The sequence below is a fragment of the Equus caballus genome, chromosome 5 (genome assembly GCF_041296265.1).
Source record: "Equus caballus isolate H_3958 breed thoroughbred chromosome 5, TB-T2T, whole genome shotgun sequence".
Classification (NCBI taxonomy): Eukaryota; Metazoa; Chordata; class Mammalia; order Perissodactyla; family Equidae; genus Equus; species Equus caballus.
The window spans coordinates 36,906,493-36,930,174 of NC_091688.1; the positions used below are offsets into that span (position 1 = coordinate 36,906,493).

A 23,682-nucleotide genomic window follows, 5' to 3' on the forward strand; every position below is an offset into this window, starting at 1 on the left:
TGATACTATTTGAAGGTAGATTCTGATTGAAGATTTTTAAAAATTTTTTTTCCTTTTTCTCCCAAAGCCCCCCAGTACGTAGTTGTATATTCTTCGTTGTGGGTCCTTCTAGTTGTGGCATATGGGACGCTGCCTCAGTGTGGTTTGATGAGCAGTGCCATGTCAGCACTCAGGATTCGAACCAACAAAACACTGGGCCACCTGCAGCAGAGTGCAAGAACTTAACCACTCAGCCACAGGGCCAGCCCCTAGATTCTGATTAATTAAAGATGTATATTCTAAACTCTAAGGCGATGACTACAAAATACTTTTAACAGGGATATAAATAATGACACAATTTTGTGATATTGGAGAAAAGACAGCCATCTAGACTGACAAATAAATAAAAAACAATAAGAAAAGTATACATATTGAAGTATATGAGAAAGTCATTTGGTTTAAAACTAATTTGGCCTGACCTTGTTTTTCCAGAAAGGCCTGATGTGGCCTGTCAATCATGCATTGTACATCTGCTTTAAATATTTACTAGCAAAGAATGATGCCTTTAAAGGTAGGAATGTATGCCTCCCCCCATATGAGCATTTGTTTCAAGACAAGCATTCCTCCCCAGAAACGAAGGGTCAAACCTACCTGCTGTTTACATCTTGTGACCTGCTGTGCTCATCTTGTGACCATGACCTGCTGTGCTAGCAAAACATCTTTTGACTGTAGCAAAAAGAGATATTCCTGTCATATTTGATGTATGTTCCTTGTTCCAAGATGGTATATAACCACGCTGTACATCTCACATCTTTGGAGTGCTTCCTCCTTTGGTGAAGGTGTTCTCCTGGGCTATATGGTCTCCAGATAGGCTCATATAATGAACTTACCCCAATTTTTATTTATAGATTGATTATTGATTATTTGTGTCAACAAAATGCAACAGAAGACAGCAGAGAGTCCAAGAATAAGCCACATACATACAATTTATTGATTTTCTACAAAAGTACAAACACAATTCAATAAAGAAAGGATAATTTTTCAACAAATAGTATTGGAACAATTGGATATTTGTATTAATAAAATAATGAACTTGGTCCATACCTCACCATCTCTACAAACTTAATTCAAAATGGATCATTAAGTAAATGTGAAACCTAAAACTATAAAACTTCTAGAAGAAAACACAAGAGAGGTGGCTGGTCCCATGGCATAGTAGTTACATCCGATGCGCTCTACTTTGGTGGCCTGGGTTCAGATCCTTGGCACAGACCTACACCACTTGTCAAGCCATGCTGTGGCAGCAGCCCACATACAAAATAGAGGAAGATTGGTACAGATGTTAGCTCAGAGTGAGTCTTCCTCACCAAAAAAGAAAAAAAAAAAGAAAACAAGAGAAAATCTCTGAGATGTTGTTTTAGGCAAAGATTTCTTAGATATGACACAAAAAGCACAACCTTACATAGGATAAATTTTTGATAATTTAAACTTCATCAAAATGAAAATGTCTTTTCAAAAGATATCTTAAAGTCATGAAAAGGCAAGTCATAGATTGGGACTTAATACTTGCTAGTCACATAGTTGCTAAAGACCTCATATCCAGAATTTACAAAGAACTCTCAAAACTCAATAATATGAGAACAAATAACTGAATTTCAAAAATAGTCAGAAAACGATACATGGGTGGCAACTAAGCACATGAAAAGATGCTCAACATAATTTATCTTTAGAGAAATGCACATTAAAACTACAATGAAATACCACTATGTACCAATTAGATGGCTAAAATTTAAAAAGATTGACCATAACCATTGCTGATGAGGAGGTAGAGGAAGCAGAACTGTCACAAAATGCTGGCAGAAATGTCAAATGGTACACCACTTTGCAAAAGAGTTTGGCAGTTTTTCTTTTTTTTTTTTTCAGGTTAACACACACCTACAATGGTAAACTCTGAGGAGGATGCAGAGGAACTGAAACTCTCACACATTGCTGGTGGGAATGAAAAACGTTAGTCTCTTTAGAAAACAATTTGGCAATGTCTTATATGTTTAAACATATACCTATCATACGAACCATCAATCTCCCTCCAAATTTTTTATCCACTGAGACGATAACGTGATCACACAAAAATCTGCATGCGAATTTTTATAGCAGTTTTAATGTAATTCTGCAAAACTGTAAAGAACCCCATTGTTCCTCTCCTGGCGAATGGGTAAACAAACTTTGTTGGGTCCACACAATTGAATTTTACACAGCAATAAAAAGGAATAAACTGGTATACGCAATTGCATAGATGAATCTTAAATGCACTACACTGAAATCAGCCAGAGTTAAAATTCTATATACACTTTTAATTTTATTTTATGAAAAAGGAAAAAGTATGGGTTAAGAAGCTTTATCAGTGGTTGCCAGGAGCTTGGAACTGGGGGAAGAGTGGACAAGTATCATGAAGGAAATTCTTGTTATGATGGAACTGTTCTAAATTATCAGGAAAGTGATTTTTCCTCTGTATTCCAGTTTTTCTCATTAGAAGAATAAAAAGGAGAACATTATCAACCCTCAAAAGTTAGTGTGAAGATTAAATGACACAAAATAATTGCAAAACACTGGGTATCAAATATGTGGTTATTAAATATACGGTAAATTTCAGTTATAGATATCTACTTTCTGCCATTGTACGCTAAAGTGAATTAATTGTTCTTCAGTGTTTGCCTAATGCAGGTCTTTGCCTGGGGCAACTTCCTGATGGAATCCACATATGAGAAATGTGAGAACCAGGAAATGTGATTGGAGAGCTACTGAGCTCTTGGTACTTGAGTGAGTGGAACCTGTTATTTCACATCAGACAGGGCTAGAATTGCTTCCAAATTTACTAATGTCTTCGTGCAAATCACCAGAAGCTGCCTCATTTGGCAGACAAATTACCTAATTATACCCCATCTAAGAGACCAATTCTGAAAAGATATTCATCCTTCTGGACCAAAGCAACCTCTCCGTAGGACACAGGGTTTGGCAATTGAAGCCCAAACCATTTCAGCCACTGTCTGCCACCTCACTGGGTTCCTTTTGAACAGAACATAGCTTGTTTCAACCTGTCCATTCTTGACCAGAGACTCATCATATAAGGATCCTCCCCAAAGTATAAATCCAAACATTCCTTGGGGCCTGCGTGCCCCACCCTGATTTATAGGCTACAGATTATTTTCTTTTAAACAATTCACCAATGAATTAGACTCCTGGGGAATCACTCCTTTAGAGAAAAACATGATGTTTATAGTTATTTCCAAATTATAAATGTTACAGATGTAAAATATGACATTGAGATGGTACAGAGACATATAAAAATGAAAGAGAAAAGCACTTGTAATACCCCATTTCCAAGAATTTATAGCTGGTATGTATGTTGCTGTATTTCAACTATATATATATATATTTTTTCTGTACTTAGATCTTATCTACATGAACATCATTTTTAATGGCATCCAGGTTTCAGGAGAACTCTAGTGAGGTTTGCATAGATGAATCAGGATTGAGTGGTTGTTTCCTGCTTTTCCTGGCCTTGATGACCTTGAAGAAGAAAGAGATTAAGATAGACCAGTTGAGATTCAGCCCATTATACATTTCTCTCTTCGCTCACATGTCCCCTTGCCATGGGCTGCATCCCTTTCTGTCTTCCTTTCTAAAAGGTTCTTTTCTCAGTCTCACCTATCTCCTTTCATGAGATCCTGTTTATTGAGTTACCCACCCACCCCTTACTCTTGGTTGAGACCCTGAAATGAGATATTCACTCACACCCAGCATGAATACATGTGGACAGGCAGAAGGTATTGGGAACAACAGGAGAGAGGAAGGAGCAGGTACTCATGCTAAAAGTTGAAGAGAATTTTCTTACTGTGAAGAAACGTGGGAAGAGGGTGTCAAAGGTATTCCTGGTGCAATGCTCTGAGGGAAGCTTTGGAACATTTGATTGATGGTCCTGAGAACTGGAAAGATTCAAGAGTATGTGCATTTCTGATCACCTGGATGTGTCAGCCTTTGTATTTGATCTGTTTGCATTCAGTATTAGCCTTTGTTAGTGTTCCAAGAATCCCACATGGATGCGTGTGTGTGTGTGAGTGTGACAAGGAGTGTGGACTTTGTATTGTAGTACCAAACACTTCTATTTCTTATTGACCAACAGCAACAAACAGTAAAGGCAGGTATCTCACTAACAGCAGGTGACTTTGTGTTCTGAGATGCTCAGCGGCATCCTTGATCATTTAATCTGGTATGAGCTGTGCTAACCATCCTCTGAGATAGATGATATTCCATCCATTTTATAGATGATGAACCTGAAGTTACTAGTTTTTAAGATCTTAGTCAACTAGCAAATTACAGAGCCAGGATTTGAAAAAAATCTGGCTTAATGAAGCCCAAATTTACTAAATAATCTCCCTGCTTTAATAAATTCAACCAATTTTATGATAATTAGCTTAGGTATCATATCTTTTGAATGCCTCTCTGAAGTTTCTCTCTTCAACATCATTAAAAATGTTCTTCTTTAAAAATAAAAACTGATGGAAAGAAAGAATGATTATACCCACTAAAGCAGGAGGATTAGTTATTTTTCCCTCTATTGGACTCTGTATAATAGCAGCAGTCTAGTTTTTTAAAATTCTTCTTTAGAAGAATGATGTTCCTCAGAAGCTCTCACCTTGATGAAACTGTGAATTACGGATCTCAGCTGCTTTTCCTGACCTAATGCCAATTCAAAGCAGATGAGTTGAAGTTTATCTCCTTCCTCGCAGTTGATTTTGGTCAGTCGTCCATACACTATAACTTCCATCTGCCCTGTACTATCTTGTATTCCATAAGATATGACTTCATTCCGCACTTCTTTCTGCAAAAGAAAATTAGCATCCATCTTTTGAGAACTGCATCAGACTTCCGCATCTGTTAGAAACACAAGGTGTTGGTGGAATCTTTTGTCTCTGACAGGTTAATTTAAGCTGTAGGTCCAGAATTACAGGTACTAAATAGCTTAATATATCTAGTTGAGAAAATTCCCTTTTGCATCCTGTTTCAACTTTTCCTTCTTTTAGGTCTTTATTTGCCAGGTTCTTCTAAAAGTATTGATTACTTCCTAATTTTTCCTGCTTCCATCTCATAATAGCTGACATCTCCTTTTTATTTGTCTTTTTTTTTTTTTTTTTTTTTGAGGAAGATTAGCCCTGAGCTAACTACTGCCAATCCTCCTCTTTTTGCTGAGGAAGTCTGGCCCTGAGCTAACATCCATGCCCATTTTCCTCTACTTTATACATGGGATGCCTACCACAGCATGGCTTTTGCCAAGCAGCCCCATGTCCGCACCCGGGATCCAAACCCGCGAACTCCAGGCCACCGAGAAGCGGAATGTGTGAACTTAACCGCTGCGCCACCGGCCCGGCTCCCACAGCTGATATTTCTTAGAGAACTTAAATACAATCAGATCTGATAATCTTTACAGATTTCTTTGGCACCTACCTGGGAACAGAGAAGGAAGGCCTTTCCTGCTTCATTGTGAGTCTGAGGAAGATGGTTGCAAGTCTTCATTAAGTAGACTGCTATATCAATATGTAATTCTTTCTTCTATCTTCTCTATTATTCATTCTTTTCCAATCTGCCTAAATCTTGAATCTAAATTATCTAGTCCCATTGTTCTAGTTTCTATCTCACTTACTTTGCTCATCAATTCTACAAATGCATATATGTGCACAGTCATTTAAACAGAGTTTGCATAAAACAATAGGGGTAAAAGTAGACAGCAACCCTAGAGGACATATATAATGGAATATGAAGCAATACTTCATTAAAAAAAAAAAGTTACGTCAGCTAAGCTTTGTATTCTTATGTTGTTTTACACTAATCTAAGAATTCACCAAAATTTTGATTTTATTGCCCATATTTGTAAATTGAAGTATTAAACTACATGATTATTCTTTTAAACATCCATATTTCTTATTACTTAATGACACTGTCAGTTGCTCAACAATTTTTTGATGAATAATATGAAGAGATAAGCGCACCTTAGAGTTCAGATGCTCAGCATCTTAGCTATCTCTTGGAAAGAGATGCATTCTAGGGCAGAGCAGTCTGTTGATTTCTTAGTCTGGTTGTCTCAACTGGAATACAAGCTTGAGAGGGTAATTCTTTATACACAATTAGGTTAAACTGTCACTGAAACAGATGAGGCAGAACTCAAAGAAACCAAATCAAAAGGATGTGTTTATTGATATAAACTCTGCACTGTCCTGGACCAGGGTAGCTGTCAATGGGTCATCATAGCTGATAAAATGCCAAGGTTTCTGGGGAATCTCTTTCCAAAGAACTTGCATGCTGTTACCTTGAGAGGAGGACTGTTCCTAGATTCTCTCTCCCATATCCTGAAGTGGTCATGGGGCCACTGAGTTCCCATAGGACATTAGCCAAACTCCAAATGGCAAGTTAAGACATTTAAATTCTGAGGTTGCAGGAGAAACATTACAAAACAAGGGTGTGGACTTACCTTATGCACCTGATATACCCCATTCACAAATGTTCCTGGAGCAACTTGTGAGCACAGATGACTGATTTTAGGAGTTGCATTTGCATTTGCAATCAGACTTTTTGAGACCTCCATCTTTCGGTCAGCATTAACATCAGACACAGATGAGGCATTGTACACCTCCAGGAACCCATTGCGGCCAACATAATCTGATATGGCAATGACTTTCTTTGGGATGAACTTCTGCTTCAGGCTGACATCAAAAACCTTCACTTGGAAGAACTGGCTCTCAGTAGCCACTGTGGCATGAAACATCTTTTTCTCACCTTCACTAAAGGCATATGCAAATGGCTCTGTTACTTTCAGTACCGTCACTTCTTTGGGGCCCGTCTGTAGACCCTGTTCTTTGGAAGCTTCTTTAGGTACAGACTTCAGTCTTGGTTTCTACTTAGAAGTACACACAAAAACCAGGCACAATTAAGAAAGGAAATACAGAGTCACTCTCTAGTGATAACCTTCTCAGGCTGGTTGTTGAGCCTCAACGAACACCATAATGGAGTGAACTTGGGAAAAAACTAAACAAATATGGCTGACGTGGTATAATTTAGCTAATGGAAGAAATGGAGAAGGTTTAAATAGCAATATTATTTATTTTCTTCACTTTTTATAAGTTTGGAAAGGAGAATATTTTTCTTTAAAAAGAATTAACCCAAGAAAAAAAGTATTTCTCCTAGGAAGAGCTATGTAGAGTGTAGCGACAGTGGCAATAGCAATGCTGTTGTGTAGTGATTCCTAATAGAGATGAAGATGAAAGATAATCCTAATTTATCCCATCAACTCATTTGAGGGAGCAAAGTAAGATATAAACGGGGGAGAAAATAAGTTATCCTTAATATCACTGAGAGTGGGGAATGGCTCCAGTCAGAAACCATTGCTTTCATGTGGAATTAATCCCAGTAGCTGTGGCAATTTAAAGACCAAGACCACAAAGCCCATTTCCAAGAAAGCAGTACTGTGTTGAAAATAGGTTAGTAAGATAGTCACTGGAAGAATCCTATGACCTTCCCTAATTTGGAAATGTCCTGGATAGAGACTTTTGAAGAGCAACAGAATCGGCCACCTCAAAATTTGCCTTTTTGACATAAAATTGTTTCGAAAAACAGCAGATACTGGAGAGGCTCTAAATACAGAATAGTAGTTGCCCCTTTGTAAGAAAAATTTGCGTTTATAAAGGAACTCTCCATTTTTAAGGGTATCTCCTTCTCTGTATCAGGAAAACAAAGATGATTCTAAATCACAAGAGAATCTTATCAATGGGAGGAGGAACTGACTTACATCTGCACAGCAAACATTACATTTGTTTAGTCTGATTTTCTTAGTACGCTCCCCATAACTGGCTTCCCTCCACCTTTCTTTTTTTTGTCTTTAGCTGAAGATGATATTTGAGCTGATGGTTTAGGCCACCTCAGGGAGTTACTCATTTATCCTGGGTATCTTCCATGTATACATGGTATAAATGTTAATAAACTACAGTTTATTTTTCTTTGTCAATCTGTCTTTTATTACAGGGCTCTCATCCAAGAACTCAGAAGGGTAGAGGGGCAATTATTTTTCCTCCTCTACCTTCTCTTGTTAGGATAATGGTAGGATCATTAGGAGAAGTATGCCAACGGAGAAGCCAGGTCTCCTGTCTCCTCAGTGGCCTGCACCATTTCTGAGTTTCAAGAGAGCACTTTGAATTGGAGGGGAGACTGCTGATCAGTAAGAGGAAGTATGAAGGCAACGGTGGCCATGGAGGTCCTAGGGACCCGTATATGGAGACAGACTAGCTACCTCCACAGACCAGTGGTGCTTCTTGTGGTCTAACCTGGAAAATTATACAGTCCACAACCTGTCGGTCATGACGATTAACTCTGATTGAATGTGGCCAAGTCATCCTAACATCAGGAAGCTCATTCCCAGTGCAAGTTAGTCGATAACAAGAAATCTCATAATAGTAACAACAGCAGCACCCAGACAAGAAATGCGCAGGACTTAAGGAGGAAATTATGTATTTATTTTGAGAGGCATGAAAGTAGACCTGATGGGTTAATGCTGTTATTGTGTTCAATGTGGGCAGAGGGAATACTGGAAATAACTTGAAGTCAAATAATACAGGATTATTTTCCTAATTTATTAAATAACCATGCAATTAACCTTGTACATTAAAGTAAAAATTTAGGGGCTGGTCTGGTGATGTAGAGGTTAATTTTGCATGCTCCACTTTGGCGGCCCAGGGTTCACGGGTTCAGATCCAGGGCACAGACCTACATACCACACATGAAGCCATGCTGAGGCAGCATCCCACGTATAAAAAGGAGGAAGATTGGCACAGATGTTAGCTCAGGGACAATCTTCTTCAAGCAAAAAGAGGAAGATTGGCAACAGATGTTAGCTCAGGGCCAATCTTCTTCTCCAAAAAAAAAAAAATTAAAAAAATAATTTAAATCTGTTTTGGTTAATTGAAATAATAATTTCCAGATACAGTACGTGAAAAAAACCCCCGAGTTATAGAAAAATATGTGTAATGTGATCCAACCTGGGCCAAAATGATGTCCTTTGTGTATACATAACAAAAGGTAAAACCAGAAAGACCATTTGCCAAAATATAACATTTGATAGAGGAGAGATTTCAAATAGTTAAAATTGAATTATTTTTGTCTATGAAATCTACATTTCCTCAATTATCTAAGAGATATTACTTACATAATAAAAAATGAAAGAGAAAGAATTGGTGATAGTGCTTTGTTTGGCTCTGTATTTCTCCACCCTAAACTGTATCTTTCACCACGTATTGAGGGAAATATGAAAATAAAATTAAGTGAACAAATGACTGTACCCAGTAGAGAATAGGGATGATGAGGTACCCACTGTGTCACAGATTATCCTAATGCAAGTGGGGTACATAATAAGATTTGGAGTTCACATTTAGGTAGCAGCTCATCTCAAAATATACATTTGATAAAAAATGTGTGACTTAGTTAAAGAAAGAATTGTATATAGTAGAGGATTAGTGAGAAGCTCCTTCATGGTTCTACTGATCCCCGTCATTATATCTTAGGGAGGGGAGATATTGGAAACAGGAAGCTGGTACCTTGGTTAAGGAACTGCTGGATGGGGTTGGTGGCGGCATCTGAGGAACATGAGGACAGCCCTCAGTTGGGCATGTGCTGGTTGTTGAAGGTTCTGGAAGGTGACTCAGCTGTTGGAAGAGTTTCATCCTCTTGGACTCCTCAGTTTTAATGGTTATGTCTTTCCTTTTCTGAAGCAAAATAAAAAACTATATATATATTTTTCTTTTATGATTAATGATTTTCATTAGCAAATGAACCACAGCATTTCTCTCCCACTCTCTGTCTCTCTCTCTGTCTCTCTCTCTCTGTCTCTCACACACACCAACACCCACACCCCCATCCCACTCCACACACCTACACGCACCCACCCAGCCACACACACACACACACATGAGAGGATTGTCACTCTAATAACTTTCTCTGGAATAATAGCACATCTTCAGATACCCACAATACCTCCCCAGATTGGACCCCAATGAGGATTACAAACTTCGCTCTGCACATGTCAAAAACTCAGGAGTGAATTTTCACTGGTCTGTTATGGAATTCTGGCTTTCCTTCTGCTGCAAACAGCCCTATGTCAACTTCCTCAAGACAACACTTGGAGTTATTTATTGGTAGAAAATAATACCAGGCTGTAATGGAAGCAAGTCTCCAAACAATATTGCCTGCACTGAGGGACGTTTTATTAACTAAGTCTTTTACCACCTTGTGTATTTACCAAATAAGCAAATTGGTTTTTATCATCTGCTCTTCAGGCCCAGGAAATCAAGTCTCCACCTATTTGAATGCTTTATCACCATACTGGAGAAATTTCCTCACATTCATAATTCTAGAGGCAAGATTCTGCTCTCTATGTATTCTGCATCAGGTAACAAAATCCTTCAGGGTTCTCAACAGTAGACAGACCCATTAAGATTTCACCCAGGGCATTCCCAGTACCTGGATTTTTATAATTGTTTAAGCAAGGTCAGGAGTGTCTGTTAAATCATTTATCTTGACTAACTTTGATTTACTTAAGAAAGACCATTCCTAACGTTCTACATCCAATATAAATTTGCCACAGTTCTTACCTCTTCTAGCATTCATGTATCTAATTCATTAAGTGTCACTTGTTGAGAAAGCTGTGGATAAGGGAGTTGCTTGAAATACCTTCCTCTGGCATGCAGCTTCCTGATCAGGACACCCTCTGACCACCCCAGAACCCCATTCCTCATTAGAAGTCTTACAGAGCCTGGCCTATGGAAATGAATCTGAGACATAATACTGTGTAATTATAAATTTTTAAAAATAAATTACAGATACTGTAACATCTATACTCTGACTCTGGAATCAATATATGCCATTAAATGCTAAAGCTGTAGAGTTCAGTAAGGTTGGATTCCAATCCTGGCTTAACATTCACTATCTGTGAGATCTTGGAGAAGATTTTTAACATCTATGAACTTCAGTTTTCTCATATGTGTAATGGGACTAACAATAGCATTGGCATGTGGTATTATAAAGAATGAATGAGATCACATACACAAAGATCATAGGATTTAGAGTTCAGCACCACTAAATGCTCAATACATAGAAATATCAATATTGTTATTATTATTTCATGTTCAAGACAGGGGTTTGTATTTCTGCTCTGATCCGAAGATGTATAGGGGACCAGAGTTTGCTATCCTAATGTGTGTCTCTTTGACTTGATTATTTTCGAGAACAAAAGACTCAGGAAGAAACTCTGATTTTGCCCCAACTGCCTAGAAGAATTTATGATAGAAGGCCTGTTTCAGAAGGAGCTAATACAATAGATAGCTGCAATATAATATAAACTAGATGTGGTGGACAGAGAGGAACCTAGAAAGGCCCATTTGATCAACGTCTTCGCCCTGTCTCATTGCCTTTGCAAGGCATGACAAACATTTGTTTACCAAGTATTTGCTTCCATCTTCATGTGAATTGCCTTCCTCCCCTTTAAAGTCCCAAACTACCACCCCCAACATCCTCTTTTGTCTTTAGTTGAAGATGGTATTTAAGGTGGTGGCTTTGGCCATTTTGGTGAGTTACTCAGTTTTTCTGGGTTTCTCCCATGTATACATATTATTAAACTTGTTTGATTTTGTCCTGTTATTCTGTCTCATGTCAACTTCATTCTTAGACCAGCCAGAAGAACCTAGGAGGGTAGAGGAGTATTTCTTCTTCCCCTACAGATCTTTTGTGCATTATGTTGACCCTCTTAATGGAAACATTAGTTAGAGTTGATATGGAAAGCACTTTATTAGACAAGTTTCTCTATTCATTTCTGCCACGTAGTAATTTAATCTCATTGACAAGTGCATCTTGAGCAACTTTCAAAATCAGTTAAGCCAAAAGCTTCCATCATAAGAGTAGGATTTAGATGCCTATTGGTTGGATAATATTTAAAAATAGTAATTGATTTTTTCCCTTAGTTTATTTCCTTCACCACCCCACTCTGTCCTCGAATCATGCCATTCTGTGCTATTTGCTTTGTGGGAGACATAGCAGCAGGAATCAAAGATTATATTGGTCTGCTTCTGGTTTTGAATTCCAAAAGCAAACAGAGCCCATATTATAGAGAAAATAGCTGGGATACTCCCTGATGAATAAGAGCAAAGCTTTCCTGCCCATTTAATGAATCATAGAATGGCCAAGCATTCTTTCTACAGGACTCCTGTGGAGATGACTGAACCCCAAAGACAAAATGACTGTATGGTGTGTTTAGGTGTATGAGGCCAAGGATGTAGATGACCCTTCCTGAGATTCCTGTGCTTGAAGGAAATTTTAAAGAAGTGTAATAATTCCCGTGGGAATAGAAATGACTGTGTCGCATAGTTAGACAGAGGGGCCTTAGAAAATGTCACTTCCAAGCCTGTATGCATAGAAAAAATAGAGTTGTCTTGAGATATCCACATATGTCATTGTCATAGCAGAGAGACAGTGGGCCTGAGGTTTCAGTGACCGGACAATGGCCACATAGGCCTAGAGGCAAACAGTCAGAGATTGCTGGCTCCATCCCACAAATAAAAACCCGAGAGATTATAGAGGGTATTATGAATTACGAGGCTAAAAATAACAAAATAAAACTTGAGAACTCCTGCCTATAGGAAGTCTGTCTTCCACTGCTATGTGTGGGATGGTGTTGGGGGCTTCAGTCTGGATCAGAGGGCAGCTTGGGGCTTGAGTGACAAACTATGTTAGAGAATAGTGATTTAATTGCTGCTCTTGCCTATTCCTCAAGTTGCCTGCCTATTCATCGCAGAAATAGTTATTGTACCCCTGTAGGCAGGTAACCACAGGGCTCATATCAGGTGGAACAGAAGGCAGGCTAGGATAGCAGTTGATGCCTACATGTATGTACTCACTTTTCCACCTTGGTGTTGTCTTTCCCAAGGAAAAAGTACCTATAATCTGAGGTTGTTTTCTACTAAGGAAGAAAAACGTATCTTTATTACAGTTGTGATAATGCTAAATGGTAAAAATAAAGGGACCAGTGAAAGCAAACAGTGGGAATATCTGCTGTATTCTGGAAGGAGGGTAGTAATGAAGACTTGCCTGAGGAAAGGATTCAGGTTTGCAGCTGCAGATTGAAGACACTTGCAGCAGTGGTGAACCAGGACAAATGATTCCAAGCTAAAAAAGGAGCACGTGTCAAAACATCTGACATGGGAGGCAGCATGACATTTTGAAAATAAACCATGTAGTATGGCCAGTGAGCAAAGGGGAAGAGGGTGGAAGGAAACTGGAATGTAGGGGATGAACACACTCCCATTCATCTCTACTTGTCTGGTCACTTCCCCCCACTCTCCCTACTCTACCCAAGAAAGTAATCTTCTGACTATTGGAGATTATCTCATAAACATATACCTCATAACTAGCAGCAGAGTTAGAATCCAGTAGGATCTCAAAACCTACGCTGACAAATGAATGAGTGATTATATTAAATGATTAAACTGTATATTGTGGGAGATTCAACGGGAAGCTCTTCCAAGATTATGGTGATCCTATACTTAGGTTGTATGGAGGTACAAGGAAGGCAGATAGGTACCTTGGTTTTGGAACTGATCGATGGGGCTGGTGGAGGCATCTGAGGACCTCGGGGACAGCTGTCAGTTGGGCATGAACTTGTTGCTGAAGTTTCTAGAAGCTGAGTCTGTTCTGGGTATAGCATTTCCTTTTTCAAGTTAGTAGTTTTTGTGGTTACAGCATTCCTTTTCTAGAGAAATAGATTTTTTTCCTTATTTCTGGATAATAATTTTCAAAATCACACAGAACACAATGTCTTATTCTTTCCTTTTTATATTGGATCTCAACTTTTCAATTTTCTCTGGGATGATAGCACATATTCAGATACCTGTACTACCTACTCTCTTCCTCCTCAACCAGGATTATAGATTTTACTCTGCAAATATTAAAAGCTCAGATGAAATTTCATTGGTCTGGGATGGAATCCAGATTCGACATCTGCTGTACCTGGCCTACTTGGTCATGCACAACTCTTAGGGTTATCTTATGGTAGATAACCTTCACAGGTTATAAGGGAAGCAAATCCCAGCACAACGTTGGCTGCTTATTATGGATGGTTATTAACTATCACTTTCCCTTCCACAAATACACTGATATATGCTCTTCAGGCTCCTAGAAACCCATCTCTCTGATCTTTTGGGAGAGATTATTGGTAGAAATACAGATTCTTGGAACTAATAACAGCAACAAGAAAGCAAAAATGAAAATTGAGAGTCCCTTTATACAGGAAGTCTGTCTTCAAGTGGTATCTCTGGGATGGTGGTAGGGATCTAGCCTGAGTGAGGAGGTAGCTTGGATCTTGGGTAAGAAACTATATTACAGAATAGCGATTTAAATTCCGCTCTTGCCTACCCTTTATGCTGTCTTGGGGCAATCTTTCCTTGGCCATTCACCTCAGATACAGGCTTCATTGTCCCGTGTTGCATGTAGCCACAGGATGAAACAAAAGGCCGGTTGGGATAGGAGTTGATGCATACCGATATGTACTCACTTTCCCACCCCTGTCTTGACTTCCCCTGGGAAAAGGTACCTATAATCTGAGCTTATTGTCTAGCAGAGAAGAAAGATGTAGATTTATTACAGTTGTGATAACTGCTATAAAAGAGTAGTAAAGTGTCCTGTGAAGGAAAAAAATGAAATATCTGGTCCTTTTTTTGGAGCGAGACTATCACTGAGGACTTCCCTGAGGAAGGGATTCAGGCCAGCACCTGAAGGTTGAATATAATTAGGCCAGTGAAGAGATAGGAATAATGAATTCCAAATAAGGAAATAGCATGTGCCAAGACACTTGATTTGGGAAGGAGCATAGAATGCTGATAATTAATCCAGAAGTATGGGTAAGTAGAAAGTGGAAAGAAAACTAGAATGTAGGGGATAAATATACTCTATGATTCATCTATAATTGTCTGATCACCACTCATCCCCTATTTCTGGACCAACACAAGATAGTAACCCTCTTGAGATCAAGAATTATTTCATAAATGCATACCTTGCGGAGGTAAAGGGCTTACAATACATTGTGATCTCAATATCGATATTGATAAATTAAGGAGTGATTTTACTATATAAAGAAATTGTATATAGTAGGGGATTATTGAGAAGCTCTTTCAAGGTCATGATGATCTCTGTTATATGTTGTAAGGAGGCACAAATTTGGGAACAGAAGATGGTACCTTGGTTGAGGAAATGCTGGGTGGGGTTGGTGGAGGCATCTGAGAAGTCTGGGGATGGCTCTCAGTTGACAGTGTGCTTGTTCTTGAAGGTTCTGGAAGCTGACTCTGTTCCTGGGTTAGCTGCATCTTAGATTCTTCAGTTTTTATGCTTTTGTTTTTCTTTTTCTGAAAGTAGTTGTTTTTTCCTGATCAATAGTTTTCAATATTAGCTGAAACTTATCTTTACCGCTGAACACACCAACTTTTTATTACTAGGTTCTAATATACTAAAATTTATGTCTTTGAGAACTTCAGGGAGCTTCATACAGTGCATCTTCTGGAGAGATGGCCAGAAGGTAAGCAGTGCAAATTTATGATTGCTTCATACAAGTAGTGGGGAAAATTTTATACATGTTGTTCCTTTACTCACCTCTGTGGTGATGGCAGGAGCAGGGAACTTGGATTTAGAAAATAAACATTTAAAGTTAGCCTCTTTGAGTAGCCTTTGGCAAGCTCTTCCGCTAATCTGATTGCCATTTTAGTTCATATCTCAAAGAGAGGTAACTATTTCATATTCCCATCATAGGGAATCATATTACACAAATTAAATTGCACAGTAGTTCTGAAACTTAATGGGTGATCAGTATCTATTGATTTGCTGACTCTGAACTTCATTTTCACTCTGCCCCTAGAATCCCTTTTCATCTGATTCTTCTATTTGCATGCTGAGAAATGACTAAAAACTAAATGTTCATAGGAAGGTAATAAATGGAAGAGTCATAGAAGAAGCTTCTTCAGTGGAATCTTAGCCATCCTACCTTCAACACAGGTGTATCGTTGATTGATTCAGGTTCCAAAGTTTTATTTGGGGTGGATGTAGACTTCTCAGTACTGGATTTATCCTGCTTGATTTTTTTCACTATAGTTATTCCTTTTGTTTTGCATCCCTTTGCAACTAATGCAGTAAAAGAGAAAATGATAAATCCAAAGAAACTGGTCTAACACAGCTCAAGCCCTTTCAATACTATTTCTTCTCAGCTCCTGCTTGTGGGTCTAGGTATGTTTGTGTCTGCCTCTACTGCATTAGCCAGGTGGGCAACAAGTGGCCAGCAGAAGCAACACAGGCACAAAGCACGGTCTCATGCTTCCTCAGTGATTTCCTTTCTCATCCCACGTGCAATGAGCACAAACTTCCTGTGCTCTGGACTCCTACGCACCTCAGTCAAACCCTTTTCCAACCACTTATCCTATGCTTTCCCTTTTAAAATCTAAAGTTTGCATGCTGCTGGTGCTCAGTCATCTTCTGTTAAAGATCTGTTTGAATTACTGAAACCAGACAAAGTAAAAATGATCTGATTAGTGTTGTGACAAATAGATGATACTGAACTTGGACTTTTTAAAATACGTTTTTATAATCCAGTGATTTTATAAGAGACAATTTCTTTAGATCTCTGAGGTTATTATTTAAGTACTGCCTCATATTTGTTAGTAGAGAATATAATAATGGTGTAGTAAATATTGTAACAGAGCATGCATATTAATTGATATAAATATCTTCAAAACTCACATATTTTAAATTTTGGCATTTTCTAACTTTTCTAATGTACTGAAAGCCTCAGCCTTTCTTATAAACTCTTTCTGCTTTTTTTCTTTACCTTCATCTCTAAAATATACCCTCTAAAATACATCAGACCTGTTTGTAGGAAAGGGGACGCCCTAAGTTGTCCACTTGGCCTCTGCAGTACTAACATTGTCATGGCTACTGAGTCTTAAATTGGGAAAGGGATGTGTCAACTATGACAAGTCAGGGTTTTCTAGTCAAGGTTGAGGATGGTTCAGAGACAGTGAGAGTGAGGAGTTCTAACTCATTACCTTTTAACTTTTCATTTTTAAGAGTTTTAGCAAGTTCCTTAAGTTCTGCTATGTCTTTGTAAAGTTTTATTAGAGCATCAACACAGGCGGCTCCTCGGAACTTTACTTCCATCAAATCAGCAATCTGAATTCTATTATATTCATTTTGAGCTTTTCTACTTAGTTTTAAATCATGGGCCAATAAAGACTTAACAATGCTAAAATGATATTCACTGATGGGCTCTAATCCTTTCAGCAGAACAATTCTTTTGTATTCACTCTCCATCTCTGAAGTTATGGATAACCTATGAGAGAAAAATAACACACAGTGTTACACATTTATACAGACAATTTAAAAGACTATCAATGTCTATGTGAGGGAGTGGTCCATACGAAATTGTTGTCCATGGGTGTGTGTGACAAAGAGGGACTTAATTACCAGATATCATCGTGGAAAAGGGTTGAGAACTCCTAAATGAGGACTTCTAAGAAATTCTTCTCTTTTAATGATCATAGTTGAGTTGGGTTGGGGGTGGTGTGGTAGAATAAGGTCTGGAAGTAGGCAATTGTTACAGTGTGCAGATTATGGACTGTGTAGAGTCAAAGTCCCTGGTCCCTCCTCCCATTCTTTTTGAGGCTACAGTCTATCCCTGAATGTCTGCCTGTTGGTTCCTGACACCTTCCACACCCAGGATGCCTGAAGTGACCTGTGTGCAAAATGGGCTGCAGCCTCTCACCTTATGTGAATATCCGTCTGCCACAGCACTATAGTTCTATGCTGGGCACCTTCCCTAGTCCACTTGGTGCTTCCCTAGTCAGCTCTAATTAGCGTCATCTCTCTCTGGGGCTTGAACAATGTTCTCTGTGTCCTAAGTGTCCACACCACTGTCCCTTTCTTGGACTTCTACCTGCTCCCTAATGCAGGATCATAGTGTTTATTGACTGGAAAATTTCTATAATTGCTTGATTTTCTCCCTCCAGGCTTAATTTTTTTTTAATCAATTCTTTTCATAGAGCCAGATATCTCTCTATAGGGCCACAATTCTATCTCACTTAAAATCCTTCAATAATTCCCCATTTTCCTTTTGAAAAATGTCTGGCTCCTTAGCCTGGCTTGGGAGGCCTTGAGTAACCTGGCACCTTTTTTACTTCTGCTACTTTTGTATTTCTTATCTCTTATGCCCAAGAAATATACAGCACACCTGCCTTTTCATGTTTCATGACTTCGCTAATTCCCTTCTTGCTGCCTAGAAAGCCCTTCCCAGCTTTCTTCCTCTGACTACCTCCTTTCAGCCTTCAATGCTCAGCTGAGGCTTTGTCTTCTGAAAGCTCAGTCCCCATTTTGGACTGAGTCTCACTCCTCTGGGCCTCTTAGCACTTTCCACACTTCCTTCATGGCACTCAGTGCATATTATGGGTCCAAATTTTCTGTTTAAATTCATGAATTCTTTTAGTTTAGGGACCATGAGTTTGATTACTTTTCGTATAATTGGGATGTTCAAATTCCTGGGGCTGTGAATTGTTCCTTCTTGAGAGAACGTGAGTGTCCTAAGGTTGGTCAGGCCCATACAGTGAAGGATGAATCCACACAAGGACACATTATACTGAGACTGAAGAATATTAAATACGAAGTGAAAACTCTGAAAGCTTCCAGAAATAAAGAGCAGATCACTTATAAAGATTCAAGGATCAAATTGAAACTAATTCTCAACAGCAAAACTGCCTAAGCAGGACAAAAGATTTTTATAAAATAAAACAATTGTAATATATATAAAAAACAATTTTTATATAGTACTACTCCAAAATTCCACATCTATTTCAAAATTTTTTAAATAAAATTTTTGTGATTTTTTTTGTATGGCTACACAATTTACTCGCTAAATAAAACCAGGTGTGAGGTGACAAGGAGCTATGCATAATCTTTATTCATTCCACTTAAATGTGAACATTCATATGTTTTGTTGCTGAAATAATAGTACATTTGATTTTAGAGTAATGATCCAGATCTTACCAAGGCTTCTAGTAATATAGTATTTTAAGTAGGCATATTAAATAGCCTCTCTGAAGCCCCCAGATTCTGAATTTCCAAACATATCTAACTGACGGGGTATCAGAAGAGGTACTGTCAATGTATGTTGAAGGAAAAAAATAATTTTGAAAATAGAATTTTTATCCTAGCCAAAATGCTATTTAAATATGAGGGCCTCAAAAAACATTCTCTGATATTCAAGGCCTCGGTAGTTCTACAAGACAAACACCCACACAGAAACACCTATTGGAAGTAATATTTAACAAGAAAATAACACAAAGTCAAGAAATACTGCAAGCCAAAGGTAAGAGTGAAAACCTAACTTGATTAGGTGAGCATATGTCTTAAAAACAAATAAAGCCCTGATGGAAGAGAAGAGAACCAGGAAGTACATCAACATGGTGGAGGGAGGGAGGAAAAGGAAGCTGATAGTTTATGAATGTGTTTGTCTTAAAGGGTAAGATAGAGATATAAGTAAAAATAAATACAGGAAAGAATATAGAAGTGTCATAAATTGAAATGAAGATCGCAGAAACAAGACAAAACACATTAATCTTCAGCATATACCTAAAAGACCTAATCAGTCAAGCAACAAATTTAGCCAAATTGGATTTAAGAAATCTGCCAATATATTGTTAACAAAAGATCACTTAAAGGTGGAAATACAGAAGAAAAATATTTTATCATGCAAAGAGTAGGTAAAAGGAAACCATTTTATTTATATTAGGGCAGCTTTAAGCAGACATGACGACAAAAAGTATAGAGCACAACACAATAGGTTTAACTCTTAGGGACATAAAACCATTTCAAATGTGTATTTACCTACTAATAGTAAATATATATTATTTTTATTACTTGATAGTCCTTCATGATGCTATAAATTTTATAGCATAACTTATATCTTATAATACAAAATTATACTTGTAGCAGTATGTAGTATATTTCTCTTCATACACACAGGTATATATATATCTATGCAACTATATATAAACACATATATAAAATAGAAATTATGTATGTGTGTATATAGATAAGTATATGGGCATATTATTAACTGATAATTAACATGTTTTGTCTTGTTTCTGCTATCTTCATTTCAATTTATGACACTGCTATAGTCTCCTTATATATATATAAATTTGAGCTACAAGGAAAACCCCACATTTATGGTAGGAGATTTCAGTATATCTCTCAATTACTAAATGAACAAGGTAAAAAAAAAATCAGGAAAGATTTAGGAAATTTAACCAACACAATTAATAAGCTTAATGCACAAGGTTTATCTAACATACATTAAACATTTCATGTTCTAGTCAAGCACATATGAAATATGATTGTACCAGGCCACACAGAAAGTGTTTAAACAATTCCAAAAGTAGGTACAACAGAAATTTATTTGTAATTGACGCTCCCTTCCTCTCCCTTACACCTTGCCACCAGAAAAAAAAAATCAGTAATTTTCAGGAAGGCAGAAAATAATCCTAAAAGAAACTTAAATAACAACTCTGACAGCTGGTATAGAATGGAGTATAAAATAAAAATTAAACTATCTTAGAGAGAGGAAAAGAAGCCATGTTTTTGTTTAACTCTGTTTGTGGAACTGAAATTTTTTCTGCTCTGTATAGTGTGTGTATAAAATTAAGATAACACCATACAATACAAGTTTATATCCAGATGTATTTTTTACTTAATAGTATTTTTCTGATATTTTTGTCATGCCCTTATCTTAAATTTTACCCAGGTTCCCACCACAGCCACCAAGTTTCCTGTGTACCTTCCAGGGGTAAAAACATAAACCCTTTCTCTAAATATAACTCATGCCAATAGACGCCTGGGGAATACATTTTAACATCTTCTATAGTCAAAATGCACATCCCTCAGTTGTGGTGGAATAAAAATGTCTATTACTTGCCTAGTTAGTAAAATTAGAATCAAGCTACTGCTGTTTTCACTTTTCTAAAGATAGTTGAAACCAGCCCTTGACCCCCAAATTCTGTATAACTTAAGCTCACTTTGTCATTTTTGGTTACCAGCCAGGTACCCATAGCTCTCTACAGAAATCCCCACAGGTCTCACCTCACTGGGAGTTTCTTCCAGAGTAGTCCAGATCTTGAGGTCTTCTTCAGAGATACAGAAATCACTTCTTATTTTGTTTGAGTAGGAAGATAAATCAGTAAACTCTCAGAGACTGAACTGTAGGTTGTTATAATCTCCTGAAGGGCAGAAGAAAAAGAAGTATTTTGAAAGGTAACAGGAAAAAATGGCAGTGGTTAGAGTCACCTGAAAACTTGACTAGTGCTGGCTACCTCATACTTTGCTATCCCTGAGAGACAAAAGGTTTAAAAGAATTTTGAGACTCCTCCCACCAATATTCTTAGCTTTCGATTTCATTAGTCAGAGAAAACGACCAGTTTCCTTCCTGTAAACATTGTTGGGGCCCAAGACAAGCCACCTCCAAATATCCCACAATAACATTTTGATTATTTTGAATTAAAGTTACTTGAGAAGCAAAAAGGACATTCTGACCCTCCTGTCTCTGTCTTCCCTGAAAGCAGGAAATAAATCTTGCCTGTGAAAGGTACTCTTCCTGCATCTGTATCACTAGAGCTGGGGAAGTCAGGGCTGAGAAGCCTGCAGAAACGAACCTTGCAAATGTACTACCTCAAGCCTAAACTCTGCCCAAATTTCTCACTATACATACGTTTCTTCCTCCTCTCATTTTCTTCACAAATTTATTGTTTCTTGTCTAAAAGATCTATACTGCCTGCTTTGTTTACTCTCCAATCATCATTTCTCTATGATCTCCAATATGTATGTATTAAAGTGGTTTTTTCCTCCTGTTAATCTGGTCTCATGTCAATTTTATTATAAGAACACAAGAAAGGTGGAAAGGGGATTTTCCCCTGTCCTGACAATATCTTAATCAAAATGAAAAATTATAGCAAAGTTATACTTAAATTTTTGTTGTTGTTGTTAGAAGAAAGGAGTTCTGGGGCCGGCCTGGTGGCACAGTGGTTAAGTGCACACGTTCCGCTTTGGCAGCCCAGGGTTCGCCCATTTGGATCCCAAGTGCGGACATGGCACCGCTTGGCACACCATGCTTTAGTAGGTGTCCCACATGTAAAGTATAGGAAGATGGGCATGGATGTTATCTCAGGGCCAGTCTTCCTCAGCAAAAAGAGGAGGATTGACATCTGTTAGCTCAGGGCTAATCTTCCTCAAAAAAAAAAAAAAAAGAAGAAAGGAGTTCCAACATTAGAACTTTCTTATCCAGTAGACTTACATGTGGGACATTGGACTTATATCCCTTATATTATGCTCAAATAAAGGAGAATTAAAGTGAGTCCTTTCCTTTTCTTAGAGTGGAAGTGGCAGGAGGAGATCTTAGAAGAGGCATCTATCTCTACTAGTACTTGACTGAATGAACCTCTTGGATGGAGGTGAGTCTACTATAAAATCGATATTGGTTTAAGTAGTATCTGAGGGTCCTGGCCTTGTGGCCAGGTGGTTAAGTTCACTCACTATGCTTTGGCGGCCCAGGGTTTTGCTGGTTCAATCCTGGGCGCAGACATGGCACCGCTCATCAGGCCATGTTGAGTGGCGTCCCACATTCCACAACTAAGAAGGACCCCAAACTAAAATATACAACTATGTACTGGGAGAATTTGGGGAGAAAAAGCAGAAAAAAAGCCAAGATCGGCAACAGTTGCTGGCTCAGGTGCCAATCTTTACAAAAAAAAAAATAGTATCTGAAGCAATCTCCTGTTAATTATTGACACACCTGGAGCTTAACAGAAGTACAAAGCCATTAGAAGTTAGTAAATCCTTCCTCAAATAGATAAAAGGGAATTTGGCTTTAGTTATCCTCTTGACTATGACTAGGCTACTTTTTCTCACTGATTAAATTCATTATTACTCAACATCTCGCATTAATCATGGATAAACACACGTGAGTAGTTTTTGCATATCATAACAGCATTGAAGGCTTGCAAATTCTGAAAGAACACTGAACCTCTGGAATGAGAAGGGCCTGACAAACCTTTTCTTCTGCAGTGTTTTTTCTGTGAAGGACAGTGTTGGCACTCCAGAGTACCATAAGCCCTGAGATGTCAAATAAATGACATCTGCCAGCAGAAAATATAGTCGTAACCTGTCAACTGATCTGCAAGTAGGGTGAAGCCATGAGTGGAAAAGGGTCCCCCCAAAATAGCTAATTTCAGTAGGTTATCTGAGGTCATCTAAAGAGAAGAGAGCTAAATATTTCCTCCAAACTAGACTCACAGAGGGCATAACCGCAGTCTGGATTTGCAACTGTTTGAAAAATTCCACCAAAGCAGGAATAAGTCAGGAAAAAGCAAGGAGCATCTGGAGTGATGACCACAAACACCTTTGGGTGCCCATTCTTTTCTTTTACAGGCTCTAGGTTGTTGTTTATGTGGATGCTTGGAGCTGGTCTTAAGGTAATGGATAAAGAGGATAATTAGGAAAGTCAGAGAGAACCCCATTCTAGAGATCACAGGGTAG

At 38.1% G+C, this 23,682-nt stretch overlaps 2 protein-coding genes across 5 annotated transcripts in view; one reads left to right on the forward strand and one right to left on the reverse strand.

Moving 5' to 3' along the window:
• Nucleotides 1-2,544, forward strand: part of AIM2 (absent in melanoma 2) — a 57,903-nt gene extending 55,359 nt beyond the window's left edge. For all 4 annotated transcript variants that reach the window (XR_011438670.1, XM_023640921.2, XM_070266964.1 and 1 more), the window contains one exon: nt 1,903-2,544. Coding sequence is in view for 3 of the 4 variants with exons in the window: in XM_023640921.2 (XP_023496689.2) it covers nt 1,903-1,926 (24 nt within the window). In the remaining variant the exon portion in view is untranslated. The remainder of the gene's footprint in view (nt 1-1,902) is intronic.
• Nucleotides 948-23,682, reverse strand: part of LOC100057107 (gamma-interferon-inducible protein 16) — a 66,357-nt gene continuing 43,622 nt past the window's right edge. The window contains exons 10-18 of the mRNA XM_014739714.3: nt 17,151-17,434; nt 16,097-16,233; nt 15,300-15,464; nt 13,649-13,816; nt 13,156-13,233; nt 9,615-9,782; nt 6,503-6,925; nt 4,673-4,858; nt 948-3,546 (exon numbers count right to left, since the gene is read on the reverse strand). Of these exons, the coding sequence (XP_014595200.2) occupies nt 3,469-3,546; nt 4,673-4,858; nt 6,503-6,925; nt 9,615-9,782; nt 13,156-13,233; nt 13,649-13,816; nt 15,300-15,464; nt 16,097-16,233; nt 17,151-17,434 (1,687 nt within the window). The 3' untranslated portion in view covers nt 948-3,468. The remainder of the gene's footprint in view (nt 3,547-4,672; nt 4,859-6,502; nt 6,926-9,614; nt 9,783-13,155; nt 13,234-13,648; nt 13,817-15,299; nt 15,465-16,096; nt 16,234-17,150; nt 17,435-23,682) is intronic.